General features: G+C 38.0%; 1 protein-coding gene across 1 annotated transcript; it reads right to left on the reverse strand.

Annotated features, from left to right (window-relative positions):
• Positions 1–255: 255 nt before the first annotated feature.
• LOC150086813 (uncharacterized) lies at positions 256–15,030 on the reverse strand. Its single transcript, XM_090371587.1, has 7 exons — positions 14,933–15,030; positions 11,464–11,531; positions 9,458–9,559; positions 6,340–6,366; positions 3,340–3,426; positions 2,237–2,275; positions 256–375 (listed from the first exon to the last, which is right to left on the reverse strand). Exons 1-6 carry the CDS (start codon positions 14,970–14,972, stop codon positions 2,264–2,266), a joined length of 336 nt encoding a protein of 111 aa, XP_090227713.1. The 5' UTR covers positions 14,973–15,030; the 3' UTR covers positions 256–375; positions 2,237–2,263.
• Positions 15,031–23,773: the final 8,743 nt, after the last annotated feature.

Here is a 23,773-nt window from a genome sequence, read left to right on the forward strand (position 1 = left end):
TTCAGTAATAGCCCATTTATTTATTTTCAATTAATGTAGTGCATATAGAAACAAACTTAAACACCGCCTAGTTGGCGAATCACAAAAAGAAACAAAAAATCAGACCCAGTGCGTCTCCACTGTTTCATTTTGGCTGTCTTACGTCAAAAACGTTCTTTTAAAAGGATGCTAGATAGCATTCCGTTTAATATACTTTCAAGAAATGTTTACTTCTTGTCAAGGTGGATAAACATGCCTGCCCTTGGTGGACCTCGTGCCTTTGCTTGTGCTATTGCTGTGGGCAATAAGATCTGGGTATGCGGAGGATGCAGAGAAAGCGAAGACAACCATGAAGGAAGCTTGATTACTGTAGCTACTGTCGAAGTATATGATGACCTGCAAGACAAATGGGAAAGATGTCAAGATTTGCAAATGCCTCGTCATGCTGCTACAGCGGTCGAATTAGGTAAGTAATTTTTGAGTGTTCTTGATATTACTAAGATAACGTTGATTCAGCTATCTAAAATATTAATATTAAGTTGTGGACTGAGATACGACGATTAGCAAGACAAGTTGCACTACTACGTAAGTTGGATATGTCTAGTTTTGAAAAGTACCGTTTTAATGATTTGACGTTTCTTATGAGACACAAGCTCATTGTTTTCTTTTATGCAGAATCCGCTTTATATCTGATGGGTGGCATGAGTAGCCAACAAGGGGGCTGCATATCGGAACCAGAAGTTTACTTCACCGATGACGTACCAGCCGAAATTACCTGTGGTGCATCAGCAGCACCAGTTGCAGTAACAGGGGCGTCCGCAGTTGTAATTCCGCCTCTTTCTCCAGTAAAGAAGATAGCAGCATTCAGCTACCTTGTCTTTAAGAACTTTGATGTAAATAAGTAGGGAGAGAGAGACATCAAAAAGAAAGTTGATTCATTTCATCAATCTAGTGAAAAGCAAGAGTTCATTTAAGTATAGGTATGCTTTCCTAACAAATGACCATAACAGAAATAAACAGAATTCATTTAGGTGTTTTGATAAAGTGTTTACTGTTTTAAACATAATAATAATAACTCTCATACTAACCTGTAGAATAGTACGAGAGTTCCTCGACCAACAGTAACAATAATAATGATAGTAATCGGACACAACCAACCATCCCATGCACTTGGTACCAGTACGAGTAGAAAAAAATGGTAAAAAAGTAGTAAAAAAGGTGTAAAAGTTTTTATAATAATAATAATAATAATAAATACTTCTATTGTTCTATTATAGAAGAATTACAGTAGGTAAGAAAGCATACATTTATTCTTTATTGCAGAGATATACACACCTGCAATATACCTTCACGGCCGGCTTGGCGAAGGGTTAAAAAATGTTCTTGTTTATACTCTGACACGGTCAGAGGAGTTTCCATTAATTATTTTGACAATGAATATAATCATTAACCGTATAAAAACCATTAACTGTATTTAGCAGTTATGCGGTTTTACTCAAAGCGTGTGTGCTTCTGCACCCTCGCGCATGACCAGTCGGCTACATAGAACCTAGACAATATTTGTTATTTTATAAAGAAAGACAAATAATTTTTTTTGTTTATACCCCGGAACGACCACATAAGGCTAGTTGGAGTTCACAGGGTAGTAAGGACACAAGAACATCACCATAGTCACGTAGGCTTAAACTACGGTCATTCAAACGTATTTACTTTTGAACCCTTCCCCTTGACCACTCTGCTGCGGCAGCCTAAAACTTACAACGGGATTTGCTCACGTATACCCGAAATAACATGAACTGCTTTTACTCGTCACGCCACTGGCTTTTAAGTAAACTTATAAAGTTTACAGCACCAAAAGTTATGAAGTGTGAGTAACAGGCTAGTATATGGAATTCAATTAATTAACACGTTAAATCCATATGAGAGCTAAACCGCGTGGCTTGAAGCTAATTAACTTCTGAGTCAAACTGCAGAACAAGTTCTCTCCGCATCATGATAATATCAGTATATGCTTTGTTTTAAACTAAGTTTTATAGAATTCATTTCTACGAATTCCGTATTATCCATCTTTTATACTAACTTATCCTGGAAACTTCCAAATATTATTAAATCAGGTTAAGATCATAAATAAAAAAAGAACAGTAATTGAATTAAACATCCATCCGAAATACCAAGTAAGGGTTTTAGTATAATAATTTACTATCAGGACATACGTAAATAAATATTAATAAATGGAATAATTGGTAAAATAACTTACCATACTCTTGAAATAATGTGTCAGTAACTACATACATTCCTGGAAGTAGAAAAGAAAACAATCAGTGCAGTGAAATATTCTGTAAAGGAATTTTTAGTATATTCAAAAATATTCATTTAATTATTATTATTATTTTATTTTATGTTATTTTATACTATGGATCAGCGATGAGGCTGGAAGATTTTTTATATTAGTGAGCTGCTGCCATGACAACACTTCACAGGGCGTAATATACCCATTTGGCGGGGGGGGGGAGTGAATTGAGATCCAGAAAAACAAGTAACACAACCCTTCTTTAAATAAAATAAATTTTCTTCAATCAGAGATAAGATTTTGACCAAGCAGAAAGACACTTGATGGTGGATATATATTTTATTCATTTGTCTATATCTTGTCTTTAGCAGTGTTGCTCTTATTACCATCACAATGGGAAATATCTGCACACAACTGTTCCTTTATATAATTCTGTTGTAGGAATTTGAATGTGTGTGTTAAGCGCCAAAGCAACTAAGGCTATGAGGCAATAGTATATTCTGTCTGTAAATTGCATGTATTCTGTGCCATTGCTGCAGAAAAAAATATGGAATGTTCGCTTGAGACCGACTAACTCAGCCACAGTGAAAAAGTCCATAAAAGATTCTCACGTAATTGACGGGATTCGAACTGGAGCCGTTGTCACTCAGTGTGGAAAGGACATTGACTACTGTGCTACCGCGCGGACTTTGACATAGAACAAATGATATCCGTGTCATAATTCCAGAAAATGAAATGGACTGTTGATTTACCGAAAAATATGTTAAAATGTACTTTTTTTCTTCCTAGCTGATGCAATCCTCTGAAAAAATGCTGTTAATTATAAGGGATCAATCACTTCCACTTGATGTGGAAGTAATCCAGTACATTTGGAAACGTGTCGCTTCAAATCCAAGATATAAACGACTGTCTGTTGTTGCTGTTACAAAATGATTCGACATCTCCACACCATCAGATTCTCTCTCTCTCTCTATCAAAATTTTTTATGTATGAATTAGGCCTACAGGGAAAATCAGCTTTCATTTAGCTATAATTTTCTTCCATTGAATCAAAGACGCGAATGTACTTACCAGTGACTTGGCAAAAGGTGTATTTCGGATAATACTAGCTTCGAAAAATCCAATGGATGATCGTTTTCTTCGGTGATGATGTTGCTGCTGAAAAGTGAATGCATAATACTCATTGGAGAAGGTAAAGAGATATAAAAAAAAAAGATAATAGTGCAAGAAGAATAAAACAATTAACTGTATTTTTCTGTAAGTGTATCGAAAATCTAACATAGCAGATGTGCAGAATTAATTTGTTAATAAGATTGTAAAAAAAAGGAAGTCGATAAACATTGCTTCTTGTTCATAGCGTTATATCATATGAAATATTAACGAACACAATTTAATTAGAAAGCCGTACGATCCATGCTTTCAGTTACTTCGGTCCTTCCAGTGAGAGATGTAATCCTTCAACCTATATTATAATGAAGATGTACCAAACCGTAGTAGCAAATTATAGCTATATATAAATATAATTAAATAACAATATGCGACTAAGATATCGCAACTTACCTTCTAAAACGGGTTGTTAAAACAATTTGAAAGAGACAGAAAATATAAAGGAAAAATGACAAGGAAGGAAGAAAGTGAAAAAAATAATAATAATAATTAAAATTAGTACGTGAAGGCAAGGAAAAGCGCATCTTCGAGCACCTTAACTTGTCAAGCAAAACCGAAAACGTACAAGATAAAAAAAAAAAAAAAAAAAAGCGAAAAAAATCCCCAGTAAATTCGCACCACTTATAGCTGTGATTCTTTCGCATAATTGCGTCATCAGTCAGCGTACGAAGTGTGAAGAAACACGTTAAAAAGCTAAAAGTGGCACGTTAGGTCCCACTAGTTAATGTGGAAACATTCCAAACGGAGGATAAGTCAGCGGGATAAGTGCTCATATTTAATATTGACCGAGATTTTGTTGAAAAGACTTAACACTTTGTATCTTTGAAACAGTTTACTAGAAGGAAATTTGATTAGCATTTCGCCTGATGGATATTAGGATAATAGTTGTTGTTTGGTTTTTAGGAGCATTAGCAACTAAGGACATATTGCTCCGGGGATATGCGGTGGTCATTCCCTGACCTTTCCGCATCCTCCGTATTTGGTGATCACGGGCTCGAACCCCGGTCTAATCAAGAAGCGTGTGCTACGCATTGCCGCTCCTGCCCACCTGGCTACGGAGGGGCCTTAGGATAATGGCTTGTTTTTCAAAACGGAATGCATGGATAATTCGGTTTTGCTGGAATTGTTGTTATTTGGTTTTAGGAGCATTAGCAACTAAGGCCATATTGCTCCGGGGATATGCGGTGGTCATTCCCTGACCTTTCCGCATCTTCCGTATTTGGTGGTCACGGGTTGGAACCCCGGTTTAATCAAGAAGCGTGTGCTTCGCACTGCTGCTGCTGCTCCTGCCCGCCTGACTACGGAGGCGCCTTGCTGTAATTTCAGGATAAACTGAATACGTGATAATTAGCGCGGATTTTGAGACATTACACGGACCTTATCGTGTGGTGGCCATAAAAACTTGCGGACAAAAAAATTATCAGACTGCTTGTTGAAAAACTCTCTTAATCACCGTGGCTGTAAATTCCTCTGACTTTGCGTGGCCGTCCGAGAGCGACAACTGAATTCAAAAAAAATGTAATTTTAAAATTTAATTTCCATAATAGTCACAGCTGTCTTGTTAAGAGATATATAAATATTTAGATCATTTACTGATGTGATACCGTTTCTTTATTAACTACAGACCCGACATGACGGTAAGGGGAGAAACCCAGAGAAAAGTGGTTTAATGAAATACCAGTGCTAATACGTTTGTTGTAATATGTCAATGTTAGCTTTAATCATGGCTTTCTTGATGGATGTTAATTTTAATTTCGCTTTTAGTTTCATCATTCCTGTGGATTCCACCCCCTTTTAACTTTCCTTCTCTTTCAAATGTTTTAACAAGCAGATTTACATGGTAAGTTTAGATATTTCAAGCAAACCGTAACAAATAAGTAGTAATATTGACTAAATTTGTGGCGCTGCCCTAAAACAAAGAATAACTTGTTTTCTGTTATACACCATGAACTTTTTTTTGGAAGTGCAATACTGAAGTCTCTGCGTAGTTCAATATGTTCCTGGAAGGTTCCATGCAAACCCAAAATGTTTTAAATGTACATAAACATGTCCCATCTAAGATCCTATACTGATATTAAAGCAAAATTTCCTTCGAGTTTCCGGGGGGGGGGAACCATGCTACTCTCCCCTGTGACCGACTAACCCAGCCGCATTGTGAAAAAGATCCATAAAAATTCCTAGCGACAGGGATTCAAGCACAGGTGTTTTCCACCTAGTGTGGGGCAGATGGGTGATTATGACCACTGTGCTATACTCGAATAATGAATGAACATAAAGATAATCTGTTAAATGAACTGAAAACAACTAAAAACAACTTTCTTTTTTTAGTGCAAAAGACTACAAAGGATCTGTAATAAAGAAATATAAGTCTGTATAACGTTATCCACTACAACAAAAGTGACTGAGATGAATTTGTTAAAAATGTGCCTATTATTAACTGAACTACATAATTAATTTCAGTCAATTGTGATGCTCCTCTGGTGTATCTATCATGAGCAAAAAAAGTAGCCATGTGCTATAATTAAGAATATATGCATAATATGCACATTACTACTAATAATAACGATTATTTATTTATAATGCCACTGTATTCCGAGAAAGTGCGACACCACAGATTTCCGCTAAACTGCTATTAGAAAGTTAGACCTTTTTTCTAATATAACGACTGATGCAAATATTTGAAGAATCTATTATTTGAAATAGATATTTTCTTAGTTGTTCAAGAAAAAAATATAAGAACTATTTTTACAAAATTAAAAATAAAGTTAAAAAACTAAAATGTGTTTATGTTGCCCCTAAATGACTACAATAGATAAACAATTTTAAAGGAAATAAAAAAATTATAGAAGACCATATTGACTAACGTGGTAAACAGTTATGAAATAAAGGATTGTGGAAACTTACTATATTGTTCATGATGCAGTCTTTCATCTGTAAATACAAAAAGAGGAAAAAATTAATAAGAAATTACTCAGAATACCCGGTTCATTCATTCATGGTTTTATTATACTTAAATAAAAGTAGTTGTGGTAGCAATTCATGGTGGTTCCTTTCTATCTTATCATAATCTGTTCAATTCGCTGCTGTCAATTAAGACCAAGGCAATGCAAACAATTCTCAGACAATACATGACAAAACCTGTGTGTCCAAAGTCAAACCTATCAAATAAGAACTTCAGATCCATTTACATCAAGAGTAGGCTGTTAAAAAAAAAAATTGGAGGCATCTCAGCGATCCCTGTTTCAGTCATAAGCCGAATTACCCAATTCAATAAAAATTCAATAATTACTCAATTCAACGATCACCATCCTTATGGAGACTTCTGGTAGGATTTAACAAACCCTAAGCAATGAAAACTAAATCGATGTGGTACAGAGTCCAGCAGTACGAAAATCTTGGAATGGTTTGGTATGACACCTCATCTTCACCCACCACTTTTCCAGTTCCAAGAGAAGGGCTTCTGCTGCTGAATTTCGACTTAGAACCTTCTTTAGCATCGAGTATTGGATCCCACAGTCGCGCACCCGCACTCAAGAACAGATTTTTAGTATTTCTCAGGATGGATTCCGCGGTAATTTCATCTCTTCAGAACAAATGTTATATCCTTCGATAGGCTGCTTTAACATATTATTAAAGTCCCTAGCATGGCGGAACTGCTGTCATACCCAGCAGTGAGCCTTATAATACTAAAAAAATATTGATTCCACTTTCCGATCCCAAGCAGCCAGATTCAAGAGCCTTCAAAGGATATATCCACAAAACACCACACAATATTTTGACCAGCTGAATACAGATCGCGGCCGAGTGTGCGCAGACAAGACCTACAGAAACATAGCTCTTCAATAAACAATATTCAATCCATTCGAGGATGTTCGCTGTTGCATGGAAACCTGGAAGCGTCGCTGATTCTGCTCCCAAGTGCCCATGTTTCGCACCCGCCACCAACGCCCCGTCTGACGTGCACTTATCAAGCCCAAAGGTGTACTGATCCCACTGATTATCAGCAGTAAGTTCATTTTTCAGTACTTACGTCAGATGATTTCAAACGCATCATTAGCTCTGTCATTATGCCAGAAAGAAGTTTTAGATTGTTGCGTTTTTGCCCCAGTAGCTTTCATCCATTTGTATTTACCCATATGCCTTCTGAAACAAAATTAAGTGCTCTAGAGGAGTGTAGTGGCTCAAAACGCGTTTAAGTCATTATCTATTGTGAAAACAGTTGTATTGAAGCGACTCTGTTTAACTTTTGATAATTTTCCTTTCAAAATAGGAAAGCATTTTTTTTTTCTTTTTTTCATCATAAATCCATAATTTTCGAAATTCGGCAACGATCATGGGGTCTCAAGGTTGCCAGATTTGAGAGGCCCTACTATACTTCACATTGATTTAAATAAATAAATTCCCCTCTGGAACATCCATAATTGAGATAGCTGCACAGTGTTTCAATATCAGCCTTGTATTGGAGATTGCTGCTGCGAACCATAGACACGATTTCGCTCGTGCATATTAAGTACTTTTTTTTTTATTTCAGTATGCTAAGAATTGGTTTGGATTATTTTGGACTAGTGTCAAGGATGAGGCGTCAGTATATATCATGTTGTAAATTGTAGGCGTGATTAGTCGGAATTTTCCTCGCGTCATCGACAGAATCGGAACTCCGAAAGCCTGTGACGTATCCATATTTAGGAGCCAAAGTGAAAAAGTTCTCTGGTGCTGTTATTCGTGTTTCTAAGTCTGGCTGGGGTTTATCCCGCAAGATTATCTCATTATATTATAAGGCAGTATTTCTCCCCATGACAACATATACACGATGGTTTCATCGTGCTGTGTTGGTGAGATTCCAAGCAAAACCCAACTCTATACAAAGATCAATGCTTCTCAGCATGTTGAGAGTGTGTAGGAACGTATCTACTGCAGCAATTCAGGTGTTGGCCGGGGCTATTCCTTTGGACTTGTTCCCGATATACCGAGAACTATGTTATAGGATTAAGAAGAAGATACCCCGCTACGTTTCATAACATTACAATTGATACTCAGGTAGACATTAAAAGGGAAAAGAAGCGGTGTATAAAGGAGATAATTAACCTATGGCAAACGAGATGGGACATTGGAATTGCGGGAAGGGTGACAAAGTTATTTCTTCCTGAGGTGACGTTTCTCCTAGATAGCTGAAAGGGTAGCTGAATGGTTCACGCCTGGGTTGTAGTTGCTATATGTAATAACAGTCCATGGCTCATTGAATGAGAAACTATTTGCTCTAGGATTAACAAATACTGAATTATGTTTTTGTGGAGCCAAGGAAAATTGGTTTCACATTTTGTGTGAATGTAATATTTATGATAGTGCGCGATCAATAATTAGTGATCTCCTGGTGAATGTGATTCCTGGACAAGCATTTCATTTCTTGATGGAACGAGATAAACTTCAGCTGTTACAAACCTTTGCTAAAGCTGCATTTGATCTAAGAAGTATGCTTCCACAGTTAAGAACTGGATTAACTTTGGATAATTAACTGTGATTAACGTGGTGTTTGTAGTTACAGTTGGCGAGTTTTGTTTTTTTTTAAACTCTGTAGTGGGCCCTAGAGTGTTTTTTTTTTTTTTTTTTTTCATTTTGTTTCATAAACTGAAACCTAAGGCGTCCCATCTACTGGACCTGGCCCACCTTCCCGTGGTGTGGACGAGTATCTGGAAGCAGCCTTCCCGGTGATCGCTGCTTCTAGGTAGCCAAGAGGCCAGTACATCACAACAAAACATGACACTACTCCAAGTTTGGCCTAGTTTATAGAGTCTGTTAAAACTTACAGTAATACAAGGCGGATTTGAACTGACGTTCTAGGAGCCGCCCTAACAATAACACATGTCCACATGTGACCATAACGAGTGTTTTGTTACGGAAACAGCCCTGAGCACGCACGCAGAATTTCACGGTTTGAAACTTTACTACAAATCAAAAATGATGACAAAATTATTATTTTCCTTTAAATTTAATGCTTCTAATTTATGAACGTAAAACGGTTTACCTTTTGGTGGGCAGCATCATCAGTACAGAATCCATCTAGGAACTTTTCATCGTTCATATTTGGATAGGATTCGTTACGACAAATTTGAGCTACGTTCTTGACCTGGAAGAAAAATGTTTTGAATTACATTCAGCCTGTTTAAAACAAATTAATCTTTATTATTGCTTCGACATTGTATATGTAACAGAAACAATAAACCGCTCACCACCGCCAATAGGCCAGGAGCATTAAATAGTTTAGTGAATAATGAACTGAACTGCACTGCAACTTAAAAACTTAAACGGAAATTTTAAATATAAATACAGAGTCAGTGTTATATTGCTCTTCTGAAAAAAAAAACAATTTGTTATTATGAATATATATAAAAATATATATTTTTATATATATTTATATAATTACTTAAAATATAAAAATGTTATATAAAATCTATTATAATCATTAGTCCATCCATGCATAATGATGCAGAAAGCTGCACAGTCGAATACATAGATGAGGTAAAGGATTATCTATAACTGTACTCCCAATTTTTTTTCTAGATATGGACTACTTTTTGAAGTAGAGGCTACGGGCCACAAAAATATTCAGGTATGAATGCAAATATATTAATAACTTTTGTAAATACAATGATATATACTCCTACTTAATATATGCAGTATTCGTCAGATTGTTATAGGCACACCTGTGTCTCCCATCACTTGAATGAGATTATTCACTTGCTCCCTTTTTCCCTAGTGAAAATTTTCTGAAATTATCCATCAGAACAAGGTAATATCTCTATAGGAATGGTGTCTTTAATGGATCACAGCATGGGTTCGTGTAGGAGAAGTCTCTTGGAGCAAATTGGGACTAATGGCAAAATCCCACGTTGGATCAAGGGCTGGCTAAAAGATAGGAGACAGAGGGTAGTCACAAATGGACATACTTCAGTTCAGGGTGAACCAGCGTAGCAGCAAGTGGAGTCCCTCAGGGATCAGCGTTGGGCTTCTCATTTTAATGATATTGATGAAAAGTGAATGGACGTTGTCAAAGTTTGCTGATGATTTAAAGGTAGGAACAACAAGGACCAGACCACTTTGCTTCTAAAGGCCTTAGATCGGTTACACAAATGGTCTGGAAAATGACTATTGAATGTAAGGTTTCGCATCTAGGCTTTACTTACAAGTTAGGAAGGAAAAAGACTTACGAAAACGGTTTACGATTCAGTCAGGCATGAAATTTTCCATGCAGGCGGAAAAACGGATAGCTAGAAAAGCACATGGTATCTTGTCTATGAAAATAGGACCTTCGCAAATAGAGAAAAGAATGTCATTGTCCCTTTGCATAAAACGATCGCGAGGCCGCATTTAGAATACTGTATTCAGATCTGGAGTCCACACTTGAAGAAAGAGAAAGAACTTCTATAAAGGGCTCAGAGGAGGGCAACCAGATTGGTGAGGGTCGCTATTGTTCATAAGAACAACTTAGCAAGTGCGGACTGCAAAACGTATCAACCAAAAAGTCTCAGGGGAACTAGATTATATATATAAGGAACCGAAGATAATCAATAAAATGAGTGAGGGAGATTAAACTTCACTGGCGGAAGAGAAACGAATCAGGGAGCACAAATAGAAAATTTTGGTGATTAACAGAAGGCTGGATCTCATGAAGTTTATTTTCAGGCAGCGTGTTTTAGACCACGGGAATGAACTGACTGCTATTGTAGTCAACGTTTATAGTTTGGTAAAGTTAAAAGGCAGAATTGGAGAGGCACTTTTTCGAGAAGAGGAAGGTATGAATGATAGATAGTTTTTTTTTTTTTTTTTTTTTTTTTGGCTAACTAGAAGCAGCGATCGCCAGGAAGGCTGCTTCTAGATACTCGTCTGCATCTGGCCCACCAGATGCAGATGCAGTACAGTATATTACATTAAATAATAATCACTTTTAATTTTGCATAACTTTCCATTCAAATTAAGTCAGAACTAATCAACAGCTAAACAAAACTAATCTATTAATATAAGTAAACATACCGGAGCAGGTGGACTGTTGATGAAGCAGTCGTAACGAGCTTTTCTTTGTTCCATATCCATGCTTTCATCTGTAAAATTAATTTAGAAAACACATAGTTGCATAGTTATCATTAAGTAAATGGCGTAAGCTTATGGAGCTATTCATATACTTAGATAAATTTGGCCTGGCCCTAAATCCACAGAAGACTGTAATGGTGGTGTACTCTCTTAAAAAATCACCTACGCTCGTGCATCCAAAAATTAATGAAATGCCTATCCCAATTGTCACAAGTCATAGAGATCTGGGGATAATGTTTGATACCAAACTTACGTTCAAGTTGCATATCGACTTGTAAAGAGGATGAACTATCTACGTTGGATATGCAAACAACACCTCTTGCTAGTGAGACAAACTGCGACAACTGTACGATATATAAGAACAACAGTGTATTCGGCCATATTGTATGGTGCTGAATTGTGTGCGTCAGCCACATTATATTCTCCTACCCACATTAGGAGAATATATGCAACTGAATTCTGGCTTCTGAAGTGGGCCAACAATAACCACAATCTCCCCCATCAGTTAACGACCACGCAGCTTGCTGAACAGCTGAAACTACAGCGTTTACCAGACATCATTGCCTGGAAACGACTGATAACTACAATAAGGATGATGACGAGTGTGATATCCTCAATGTGCTTCTGGTAGCTTTGTGAGTGGCACATCCCGCCATCGGCCTTAAGAGGCACGAAATCCCTGAGGAAGAAAGCCAACATACTGAAGATGGCTGATAGGTTCATACCAGCCAGGGCATTGGAATCAATCCACTGGTTATCTCAAATTGGAATATATCTCGAAAGGCTAACAGAAGAAAGAAAAAAAAAAAAAAAACAGCGATTTTGTTCACTGAGGCTACTGTCGCCTAATAGTTCTGTGCGTTTTTTGAACAATTATGTATACTCAATGGTGTGCTTATGTGAACGCGTATACCACGTCTATAGCGTATTCAGTGGTGGTGTTGTTATACTGAGCAATTTGTTCGTTAATTGTCAGGACTCTACAGTAGAACCCGGATAAGAAATTACCGCATAAGAAGTTTTCCCCTGCACTAGTTTTGGTTTCTTAAGTCCCAATTTCAACTCTGTATGTTGTAATGTATTATTTTCTCGAGAAAGAAGTTTCCCGGGTAGAAAGTTTTCCCGCATAAAAAGTTCGTGATAATAAAATACACAGTGTATTATTATAATGACGTTTTCCCACTTAATACGTTTCTTAAATATACAAATTCTTTATTTTTAATACAGTATTAAAAATATTAAACAATATGAACATTTTGGTAATCGAGCAAGTTATTGCATAGCATCATTTTAGTTCGTAGTAAATCCCCTGGCATTTACTGCCGTGAATGGAATTTGTCACTCACTAATTTAACACTTTATTTAGTTTGGTAGGACAAATAAAGATATTTATTTATTTAAAACGTATGGAAGTGACATTTCAATTTATGGAAACTTTGACTTCCATATTAGTGAGCTGCAATTTCGAAGTAAATTAGAAATTTAGTGGTATAGCTATATACCGCTAAATTTCAAATTTATGTGTTTCAAATTCATGTGAGATGCCCGAAGGTTGTCAGGTGTCAGCACGATATAACCCAAAGCTATTGACAGCAGAATGAAAATGCAAAAGAGCTGTCAAGTCAAGTGAACATTTGTATCGCTTTTAAACAATTTCAACAAATTTCCTTGTAAGGTTTGTGACTGTGGATGAGACGTGGGTGAATCACTTTCAGCCAAAGAAAAAGAAGCAATCCAAAAAATGAAAACAGAGTTCTTCTTCCCCTTCCAAAGAAAGCCAAGTTGGTTCCTTCATCTGACAAGGTGATGGCATCCGTTTTTGGGATGCTGATGGAGTGTTGCTAGTGGATTATCTTCAGGAAGGTCAGAGAGTCACAGGGGCATATTACACAGACCTTGTGAAACGTTTTGGCGAAAATATCAAGGACAAACGCCAGGAAAACTCAGCAAAAGAGTCTTATTCCACCAGAACAACGCACCTGATTACAAATCTGTCATTGCTACTGTTGCACGCATGAGTGTGGTTTTGAAATCTTGGACCATTCCCCATATTATCATTGAATTTCACTTATTTCCTAATTTGAAAAAAAAAAAAAAAACACCTGGCTGGCATCCATTTCCCCACCAACAGTGATGTCATTGCAGTAGTGGATGCATTCCTGGAGGCCCAAGAGGAAATTTTCTTCGCAGCTGGAATCTACACATTGCAGTGTATTGACTCCAAAGAGGATTATGTTGAACAGTAACATGTTACCAGACTCCTCAATATTTATATTTCAAACTTTTCAAAAGCCCATCTTCATACTCAAGTCACGAACTTTTCAACCGCTCCTCTTACGTGAAAATACTGTATTTCTTTCAATAATGCTACATCGGTTTGTTGAGTGCACACTAGTATGGCCCGCAAGCCTCGAAAACTGCTTACACGGCTCGTGAGTACTTCTGAGTTTGACACCCATGCGATATGGTTATGGAACTGTCTAATTGCTATTTGTGAACAACGTTTGTGACTCATTGATAATAAGCGATGGATTACTCAGAGTTTCTAGATTTCATTATTCGCACATGAAACGTTAGTCGTAGCAGCTTTCATCCATTTTTATTTGCCCATATATCGCTTTAAAAAATTAAGTGGCCAAGAGGATCGCGATAGTTCAAAACGTTTATCTATTGTGGAACTAATTGTATTGTCAAAGAAACTTGACATTAGATTTCAGTGAATCGATTATGTGAAACCTTTTGACTCTTTTCCTTTCAAAATAGAATGCATTTTTTACGGATTCCTTTCTTTTTTATGTGACTGTAATATGATTACCCGAAGTGAGGAAAATTACAAGATTCAGGCAAGGATTAGATCCTGATGGTGCCTTATTTGGTGGGTTCGAATTACTTCAAGTTGATTTTAATAAAAATATAAATAAATAAACTCTCTCCTGGAAGAGCCTTTTACTGGGTAATAATCTCTGTGGCCGCGAACCACAGAGGTGATTTTGCTGGAGCATATGTGGAAACAAAATTAGCACATTTAGTAAATCAATTCAGATGCTGCATAACCTTTACTTGTTACATTGTCCTTCCATTTTTAATGCTAATACTAATACTAAAGGAGGTACTGTATTTCGATTTATTAGTTTTCGTCCAATCAAACTTTCAGTAACTACAAATGTAGTAGTTATGTTGGTAAACCAAGGATATACAAATAATTAGGTAACAAATAGGTATAATCATTAGTGTAAGGAAATCGCATAAATACTTGCATGAATATAAATTCTCATCTTTACGGGCCTTAAAAACGAAGTGATGAGATATCACCCGAGTACCCAACCCTTCGTTTGCCGAAAAGTTCACAGATTCAGTTTTTCTAATGTATCAACTAATTATTTCAGACATAAAAAAATAAATAAATGCTCACCACAAAAGATATTTCTCAGAACTTTGTCAGCCATATCCATTACTACATTGGCATTGGTGATGAAGATGCAACCTGCGACCACAACGACAAACGCAAAGATACCCATAGTGGACATATCGAGAACAGGGTTCATAAGAAAGTGCGGATAGGAAGTCGATTTTATAGTAAACTGTGCTTGTTTACATCATCTGTTGTCCGTTAACGACCCATTATGGGCTTATTATTTGGACACATTTATTCCACCATTAAGCCTTTTCAATGGGCAGCTGAACATACGGACTTATAGTAGTCAATAAAGAACCGTACGTTTGTCGAGTGGAACCTACCTCATTTTATCCAAGACCTTGACAGAATGCCACACTTTTTCACTGCTGGACATCTGTAGTAAAAAAAGGTAAAGTGCAGCCATTATCAACCCACTGCAGGATGGAAGCCTCCTCAACAATTCATGCTGAAGACATCTGTAATAATCCTCACTAAACTTAATAGGTTTATTATGATCTCAGGTAGATTATACTTTACGGTTGGATAACGAGGCAGTTGAATTTTAAGGAAAAGTATGGAATGCGATATAATAAAATGCAATTGCGTTTTATTATGTTTTGTCAGCTTGTCACTAATGAGAAAAATCAAAGATCATTTGACTCTCAACTGTTTTTATAGACACAGCTTTTTTATTCATTTAATGTTTATTCATTTAATGTATACATTTTTACCGACCATCATGTCCCATTATATTCATATGTTTCCAACTTTGTAGTTATGTATTTTTTTTTTCTAGCGATATAACAGTGTATGTGTTAAATTAATTAGAATTTCTAGGCAGAGCGATTAATGGAACAGGGAGAAGCAGCCATCCTGGGTGCAGCTTCATGAGCTACTTAAAATTAGCTGTTAGTATCATAAAAGTTCTGCTAGAAAATAATAGAAGCGATACACAGAATTAAATTCTTGCCTTCGGGACATCCACTCTACATCACTGAAAATTTCTACATCCCCCTTTCGAACAAACCACAAATGTGCTCATAAAATATTGAATAATACAGGGTCATCGAAAAGATGTGATTTCCCTTTTAATTATCTTCGGAAATATTTGATCAATTTCTGTGATCGTAGCAGCAAATAGTGTGGTAACTCACTAAGTTTTATTTGACCCCTCAACAATGACCTTGGCTGCGTCGTGAGTGTGCGCAGAATGACTCCTACGCGCACCGTCTCAGTCAGTGTCAGTAAGATGGTCGTGCAACAGAAAGAGCAGCGCGTGTTGTGGTACGCTAAATTTAAATCTGTCATAACAGTGCAACGTCACAACATACACACTGCTCTTTCTGTTGCACGGCCATCTTACTGATACGCAATAAGTATCACTAATAAGTCCACATAGGCGGTAGTGGTCGCAATAAGTCCACATAGGAGGTAGTGGTCACAATAAGTCCACATAAGCGGTAGTGGTCGCAATAAGTCCACATAAGAGGTAGTGGTCGCAATAAGTTCACATAGGAGGTAGTGGCCACAATAAGTCCACATAGGCGGTAGTGGTCGCAATAAGTCCACACAAGCGGTAGTGGACGCAATAAGTCCACATAGGAGGTAGTGGTCGCAATAAGTCCACACAGGCGATAGTGGGCTCAATAAGTCCACACAGGCAATAGTGGGCTCAATAAGTCCACATAGGAGGTAGTGGTTGCAATAAGTCCACACAGGCGATAGTGGGCTCAATAAGTCCACATAGGAGGTAGTGGTCGCAATAAGTCCACACAGGCGATAGTGGGCTCAATAAGTCCACATAGGAGGTAGTGGTCGCTCGCTTTACTGCCTAAAGCGAAAGCGAGCGACCGCTACCGCCTAAATCCACTACTGCCTATGTGGACTTATCGCGACCGCTACCGCCTATGTGGACTTATTGTACTGCAAAACCCTAAATGTGGTTGTCCACTGCCAAAAGGATGCCATCCACATCCTAAAAATATAAAGCTCTTACGAGGTACCCAAAAATCGAAGTTGACCCTAAGCTCATGGAAAAGGTGTTATAATTTTTCTCTCTTTTGCATTAGCATTAATGGTTTTATTTTTATTATTTATTTTAATTTTTTTGTTGTTTATGAACCCCCAGACACGAAAAGTATCAAAACCTATAGTACTTAGTAGCGTGCATGGGTTGAAGGAGATGGGGGGAGAGAGAGGGTGCGCGAAACTTGTCTCTGGAGACTAAGCTGCCCGCTGTAGTCGAGTGGTCAGGCACAAAGGTGATAAGTATATACACTTTGAGTGACCTAGGTTCAATCCGTGACGGCTAAATACGATGCTGTTTCTTGAATTCTCTGTATCTTGTGAACTCCTTTAACAGCGTGGTCTGACCGTTGTCCCGGAGTATAAACAGAAAATTTATTTATTTATTTATTTAAACATTGGTTTCATCACTTCATGCCTCTATTAAGCAAAGTGGTGGTATTTCACCGGCTCATGAGAGTCAACTACCACCTAGAAAGTAGGGAAAAAAAGCAGGGGAAAATTTTGGTTGCTAAGAGCCAGAACAAATATCTATCAGGAATAGCAACTCAACATACTACTCCTCATATGAAACGGATCCCTTCACTCTTCCCGAGCTAAAGTTAGCCCTAAGCAAAATAAATATCCATAAATGTCCAGCTTTAGATCTTGTGGAAAATGTTGTAATTATCAAATTTGCCGAAATCTTTCCAGAAATACTTCTATGTACAACAAGTGTTACTGAGGGGATATTTCCTAATCTCTGGAAGGTAGCCTTGATCAAAATTATTCACAAGCCGGACAAAAATAAATCTGATCCCAAAGCATACAGACCCATCTCTTTTTTGGCAAACCTTGGCAAACTATTTGAAAGATTGTTAGCACCCAGAGTAGCAGATTTAATTGAAGGTCAAAACTTAATGTCTCCAACCCAATTCGGCTTCAAGAAGGGAAAATCCTGTGAACACGCCTTGGTCTCTTTAGTTAACCACATATCAGCTTCGAGGGCTAAATATAAAATGGCCATATTCGTTGACTTCGAGGGAGCTTTCGATTCCCTCTGGTGGAAGAGCGCTCTCAATCGTCTTACCAAAGCCAAGTGCAACTGTCCCAAGTTATTAGAAGCTACTTCCAAAATAGACTCATCCAAGTAAACAGCAGTCTCTCTCTCAAGGACCATCTCAAGAGGTTACCCCAGGGATCAGTTCTGGGACCCATCTTCTGGAACAGAAGAGGGGTTCTGGAATTATGTCTGGCTAGTACTACCATGCTATTTCAAGGAACTATGTACAAACAGGTTCACGGTACCGCCATGGTTAGCCAATTAGTGCCACCGTGGCCAATTTGGCCATGGAAGAGTTAGAAAGTAGGGTTTTTAGTGGGTGTTCGTTTCCTATTAGAAATTGGAAGAGATATGTTGATGATACTTTACCCTGGTCCAGAAGGGGAGGGAGGATGATGCAGTTTGCTGGCTTAACAGCTTTTCCCAATTTATACAATTTACCTCAGAGGTGGAAATAGGTGGTACCCTGTCATTTTTGGATGCATTGGTCTCTAGGATGGGTTCCAGACTTAAGACGTCAGTATTTAAGAAACCCATGTGTAGAGGCCAATACACCCACTACAACTCAGCAAAAGCTGGACAATATAAGAACAGTGTAGTAAAAGCTCTATTCGATAGAGCAGGATCACACTGCACCACCTCTGAGGATAAAGAAAAGGAAATTAATCGTGTCACGGCAGACCTTAGAAAATGCGGATACCCCCAGAGGATTCTGGACAGATATAGCAGAGGAGGGTCTGAACATAGGGAGCCGTTCGTTCCGGTAGCCACCGCATACATCCCCTACTATCCGGGCCTTACTGAGCATTTAGCGAGAATTTTACGGGGTTATAAGACACGCTGTGTCCAGCTTCCCGGGTGGAGGCTGTGCACAGCTGTATCCCAGGTGAAAGACCGTATTCCAAAAGACCTCAGTAGTGGAGTTGTATACAGAATAGAATACCCGGATTGTGGGGAGTGTCATAAGGTATAAGGTATAAGGTATGTTAGTGTCTAACGGCTCCTGGGATTTCTCCCATCTCCGCGGGTGTACATTGTATCGGGGCCAGAGATTTGAAGTGTGTGGGGGTCATGTGCTGTATATTGTGTTGTGCCCTTTGTTCCTCCGGTCTATTAGCCGCCGAGCCCCTAGTGGGACCCGACGTTACCACACCATGCCACGGGGAGGCTGACCGGGTGTACCACTGTAGCTAGAGTACTCTGGCGGGTCCTGCCACCTACTTTCCTGGGATTTCAGTGGCTAGGACCAGATTTGAGAACGAGATGATCGCTGTTTCTTGAGCAACGGTTGTAATTTTAACAGAGCGTAGGGTTGTTCGCTGATAACTTGTTCTAGGGCCAAATAGGTCGGGTAGTAATTTTGATGTTTTAAATTTAGACCTGTGGGGAATGCGTGTGTGTGTATATATAAATATATGTATATACACACACACGCAGTGGGGAGTGTCATGTGGGAGAAACAAAACCACGGCTCAGGGATCGTCTGGGGGAGCATTTAAATGCTATAAGAACCGCCGATTATAAGTCTGCTGTGGCCGAACATTTTTGGGAGTAGCAGCATCAAATCTCCCCAGAGGACGCGATCATCGTGGACCAGGCGCATGGGTACTGGGAGCGTAAGTGGCTAGAGGGTTTACGGATTGGCTCATCCAGTAAGAATACCATGAATAGAGATAGAGGTATACGCATTCATCCTATTTTTGAAGCAGTTGTCCGCAGTACGGATGAACGATTTTGTTTGCCACGTACCCGAGCCATTTCCGCTTCCTGTTCTGCCCATGCGCCGAGGGAACCACGTGGAGGAATACCACGTGGAGGAATACCACGTGTGGAGGTACCGTGAGCCTGTTATATAAGGAGATGTTGCAGGAAGTCTTATCACTGTTGAGGAAGAGAGCTGACGCTCTCGAAAGCTGCAGTTTTTTTTTTTTAAAAGTGCTTTTAAGCTTTATATTTTAGCATATTTTATGATTTTATTTTATTCATTATAGTTTTAGCATTCCGTAATATATAGCCATCAGATTATAGTAAATTATATAAATTGTTTTTTGATATTTATTTGTAAAACTTCAGTTACAGTAAAACTTATTTAATGGTCTGTGTATGAATTCACTTATTTACCAGACATGAATTTTCCCGACCTCAGAGGCCTCTTTCAGGAAGTTTCTGGCTAGGGGTCGCTTGTTGTTTTTGTTAATAAAGAAGTATCTTAGTGTTTATTTAATTATATTATTATTATTTTTTTTATTATTATTATTTTTTTTTTTCGCTAGAATGGCGTTAGTTATTTATTTCAATTACAATTTTACTTGGATTCGATAGTGGTTCTTTCTGGTTGGTGGTGGTGGTTCCTTACGCTAGTAGATCTACAATTGACAGTGGTTAAAACTTAAAAATGTTCATTTCTTAAATTATAATATACCTGCATGTTATTAAAAAATATAATAAAAAAATGTTATTAAAAGGTAATATTCTAGGAAATTGAAAAGAATTAAAGCCAATCAGTGAAAATATCGCCACCGTGATATTACTATGATATTTGTTGTTAAATATCTCCTTTGTAAATGGAATTATTCACTGAAAACTGTCTTGAATGAAAAATTTGTTTAGACAATGCTTTATTTGAGCTAGCATGGCGTGCGCTATTCAGAATTAACCAAATACAATGAACGAAGATAGGATTATGTTATTTATTTTCAGAAGTTTCAACCAATGCTGAGAGGTGGAACACACTACCCTATTCGTTTGGTACAAAGAGAAAAGTTCAAAAGCATAATACAAGGAACTGAACTCTGCGTCGGCCCGCTGATAGCGATAAAAGTGCTTTCTTTAGGTATAATCAATGATAATGATCAGAGCCGTGCCGAGGGTGAGGCGAACGAGGCTCTTGTCTCACGTGAAAAGCTGAAAGGGGCGCCAAAAGTGAGATTAAATAATTGCCAACGTTTCCATCAGAGCGCAATTTTTCATTCTTGCCTCAGGTGGTAAAATGGCTCGGTAATGATGGTGTCCTTCCTAACAACTACACTGATCACTAGCAGGCGCTACCTCGCAGTACTAAGAAGCGATGTAATCAATTAGTTAACATACCAACTGCCGAACCGAACTATCTGCAAATCCGAAGTAGAGTAGTAAAAATTTTCAGACGTATACACAAAGTTTTTTCTATGCAGTCTCCCTTTGTGTTTATGTCAAAGCCAAGTAACATATCCAGTTTGCTTTTACTGATTTTAATATCTTGCGTTCTGTTTATAACCGGCCCGTCCGCGGATAGGAGTTTACAACAAATCATTTTGGCAAGAATCATTAACCGTATTTATCAGTCACGTGAGCTAGAACTATGGTCAATTCAAACGCGCGTCCTACTGCACTCCTGCGTTGACTAATTTCCTCTCCAGTGTTAAAGTTTCAGTGTTAGATTTATTATTATTGAAAGATAAAAAAAAAAAAAAAACGTCAATACAAAACAATTGATAATTAATTTATTATATCAGTTATTGAAAGTTCTTAAAACACAGTACTGTTAGAGTGGGTTCCATATAAACGACGGATTCCTGAAATTTGTTGCGAATTTGGATGCGAACATCACCTGTCGCCATCTATCGCTTAAATCTAAAACTAATAAGCAAATAATGCTAATAATGAATAACTTGTTCTACAGAGATGTCTATGATAGTTTTTTTTTCCGACTAATTATATGTATCCTTTAATAATTCGTATGAAATGAGGTCAGTTGACTTCCATTTTCTGCATCACTCAGATTTTTTGTATAACTTCGCTCATCTTAATTTTGAATAAAGTACTGTACATGGTTGCACTATTAAAAAAAAAAAAAAAAACAATTACACAAGAGGCACAGTGGCGAAACTATAAATTTTGGGGCTTCTACACCAGATTGCCGAACTGCCCAAAAGTGATCTTTAACCATCATGTAAATACTACCGATGGGGGCCCCTGATTCATAAGGCCCGACGTGGCGGGCCTGGCGATTTGTTCCGCACGACCATAAAGGTCAGCAGTTTACAAAATCATTTGGGCAAGAACATTATCATTGACTGTATTTAGGGATAACGTGGCCTAGAAGCACAGTCAGCAGAAAGACTACTGTTAGACTCTCTCTCTCTCTCTCTCTCTCTCTCTCTCTCTCTCTCTCTCTCTCTCTCTCTCTCTCTCTCTCTCTCTCTCTCTCTCTCTCTATATCCATCCATCGTTGATCACTCGCTGTATCAAGGAGGTCCATTCAGGAGCGGGTTCCAGGTAGGGGATAAAGGGGCTATAGTCCCCTTTAAATCAAAATAATGTGCATTTTTTCTGTTACATGATGATTAAAACTTAATGATATCCCGAACGCTGCTTTAGCCTTCTCGTTTAGAAAATCCTGGCCAGCCCATCGAGCCATTAGTTCCCGATTTTTCTAGTGTGAACGGATCTAGAGAACTATCCGGAAGAGTAAAGAATCCTCCCAGGGGCTCATATCTGGTATCAGCACACCCAGGGTCCTGAGCTGGATATCATCATTCTTCTCTTTCTTGGTGATTCCCTTCTATTTCTGACCCCCCCCCCCCATCTCTCTCTCTCTCTCTCTCTCTCTCTCTCTCTCTCTCAGGGGTAACTCAGATTTTTTTTTTTTTTTTTTTTTTGGCTGGTGCAGCAAAAGCCTCGGCTTCCTTGCACTATATGGCTAATAATAATAAAAAGAATGTATAGAGCGAAAGATGGCATTAGTAAGTGGAGAGTAGACCGCTAAGAAGTGTCATTCTTTGCATTGTTTTAGTTAGTAAAGAACAATTCAAGTAAACCCGTGTTTATTTCTGCGTTTGTAAATTTCGTGGTGCAGTAATGGCAACCAGGGTCGTGCAATAGTATCTGGGAAACTGGGTGCATGGTTGATTTTGGGAACCCTTTCTTTTTTTAAACTATATATATTATATTAACCATTTAAGAAATGTTTACGGCCTCGGCCCCCTTCCTTCTGTGTTTTGGCCTGGGTGCATCGTATCAACGCATTTCCCTTTTTTGCACACAAAAAAAGTGGCAACAAACGGCTGCATTTTCTATATTTTTGCTAGCATTATTGTAAAAACAGAGATTTTCCATTGGCACAATTTACAAAAACTTGCGTATTTATTTCGCCCATTGTCATTGTTGCAAGTAAGCGAAGGGCAAAGATTCGTTCCGAAACTTTTCTAAAGTGGAGGAAGCTTATGTTTGTACAGAATCCATCCAAGAAGTAGTCAATACTAATCAGATGTGATGGTTTCAACGTTGTTTTTGCTGAAAATGCTCAGATTTAAGCTCCATAGGTGATGACAGGCTGAACAAACGGTAAGTATACTGTAGTGTGATATCCTACTCAGTAAAGGGGTTGCTTGGCAAGCCACCTGGACTAAAGACCATTTTGTGGATGTCCGCAACATGATCTTTCTAAGCAGTTGCCTGTTTTTCGAAACGAAACTTCGGGAAGCGGGCGACTGCTTAGAAAAATCGGCAGTAGCAGGCAAAAGCCACTGCTGGAAATTGGTGAAATAATAAGTACTTAAACCTGCATGGAGTGTAATCTACCTTTAAGTTCTTAACGATTTACAGATTATTCTCAGATGTTTCGTGGTACAAGAAGTACCACGAAACCTCTGAGAATTTAAGAAATTCAAGACAGATTACACCACGCAGGTTTAAGTGCTCATTATTTCACCAATCTCCAGTTCTTGATATACCTGTGCAAAAAGAATCTTCAAAAAGGAACATCAGTCAATTTTTAGTTACTCTTAAAAATTTTAAGTAAATTTAAA

This window comes from Mastigoproctus giganteus, chromosome 4 (genome assembly GCF_048544385.1).
Source record: "Mastigoproctus giganteus isolate SK-2022 chromosome 4, ASM4854438v1, whole genome shotgun sequence".
Lineage (NCBI taxonomy): Eukaryota > Metazoa > Arthropoda > Arachnida > Uropygi > Thelyphonidae > Mastigoproctus > Mastigoproctus giganteus.

What these genes read in the sequence shown, in the direction of transcription:
- LOC150086813 (XM_090371587.1), bottom strand. Translation starts at nt 14,972, where the DNA reads ATGGATATGGCTGACAAAGTTCTGAGAAATATCTTTTGTG. An exon ending in TCTGAGAAATATCTTTTGTG is followed by an intron (nt 11,532 to 14,932) that starts GTGAGCATTTAT and finishes TTAATTTTACAG; the next exon opens with ATGAAAGCATGGATATGGAA. An exon ending in ATGATGCTGCCCACCAAAAG is followed by an intron (nt 6,367 to 9,457) that starts GTAAACCGTTTT and finishes TTGTATTTACAG; the next exon opens with ATGAAAGACTGCATCATGAA.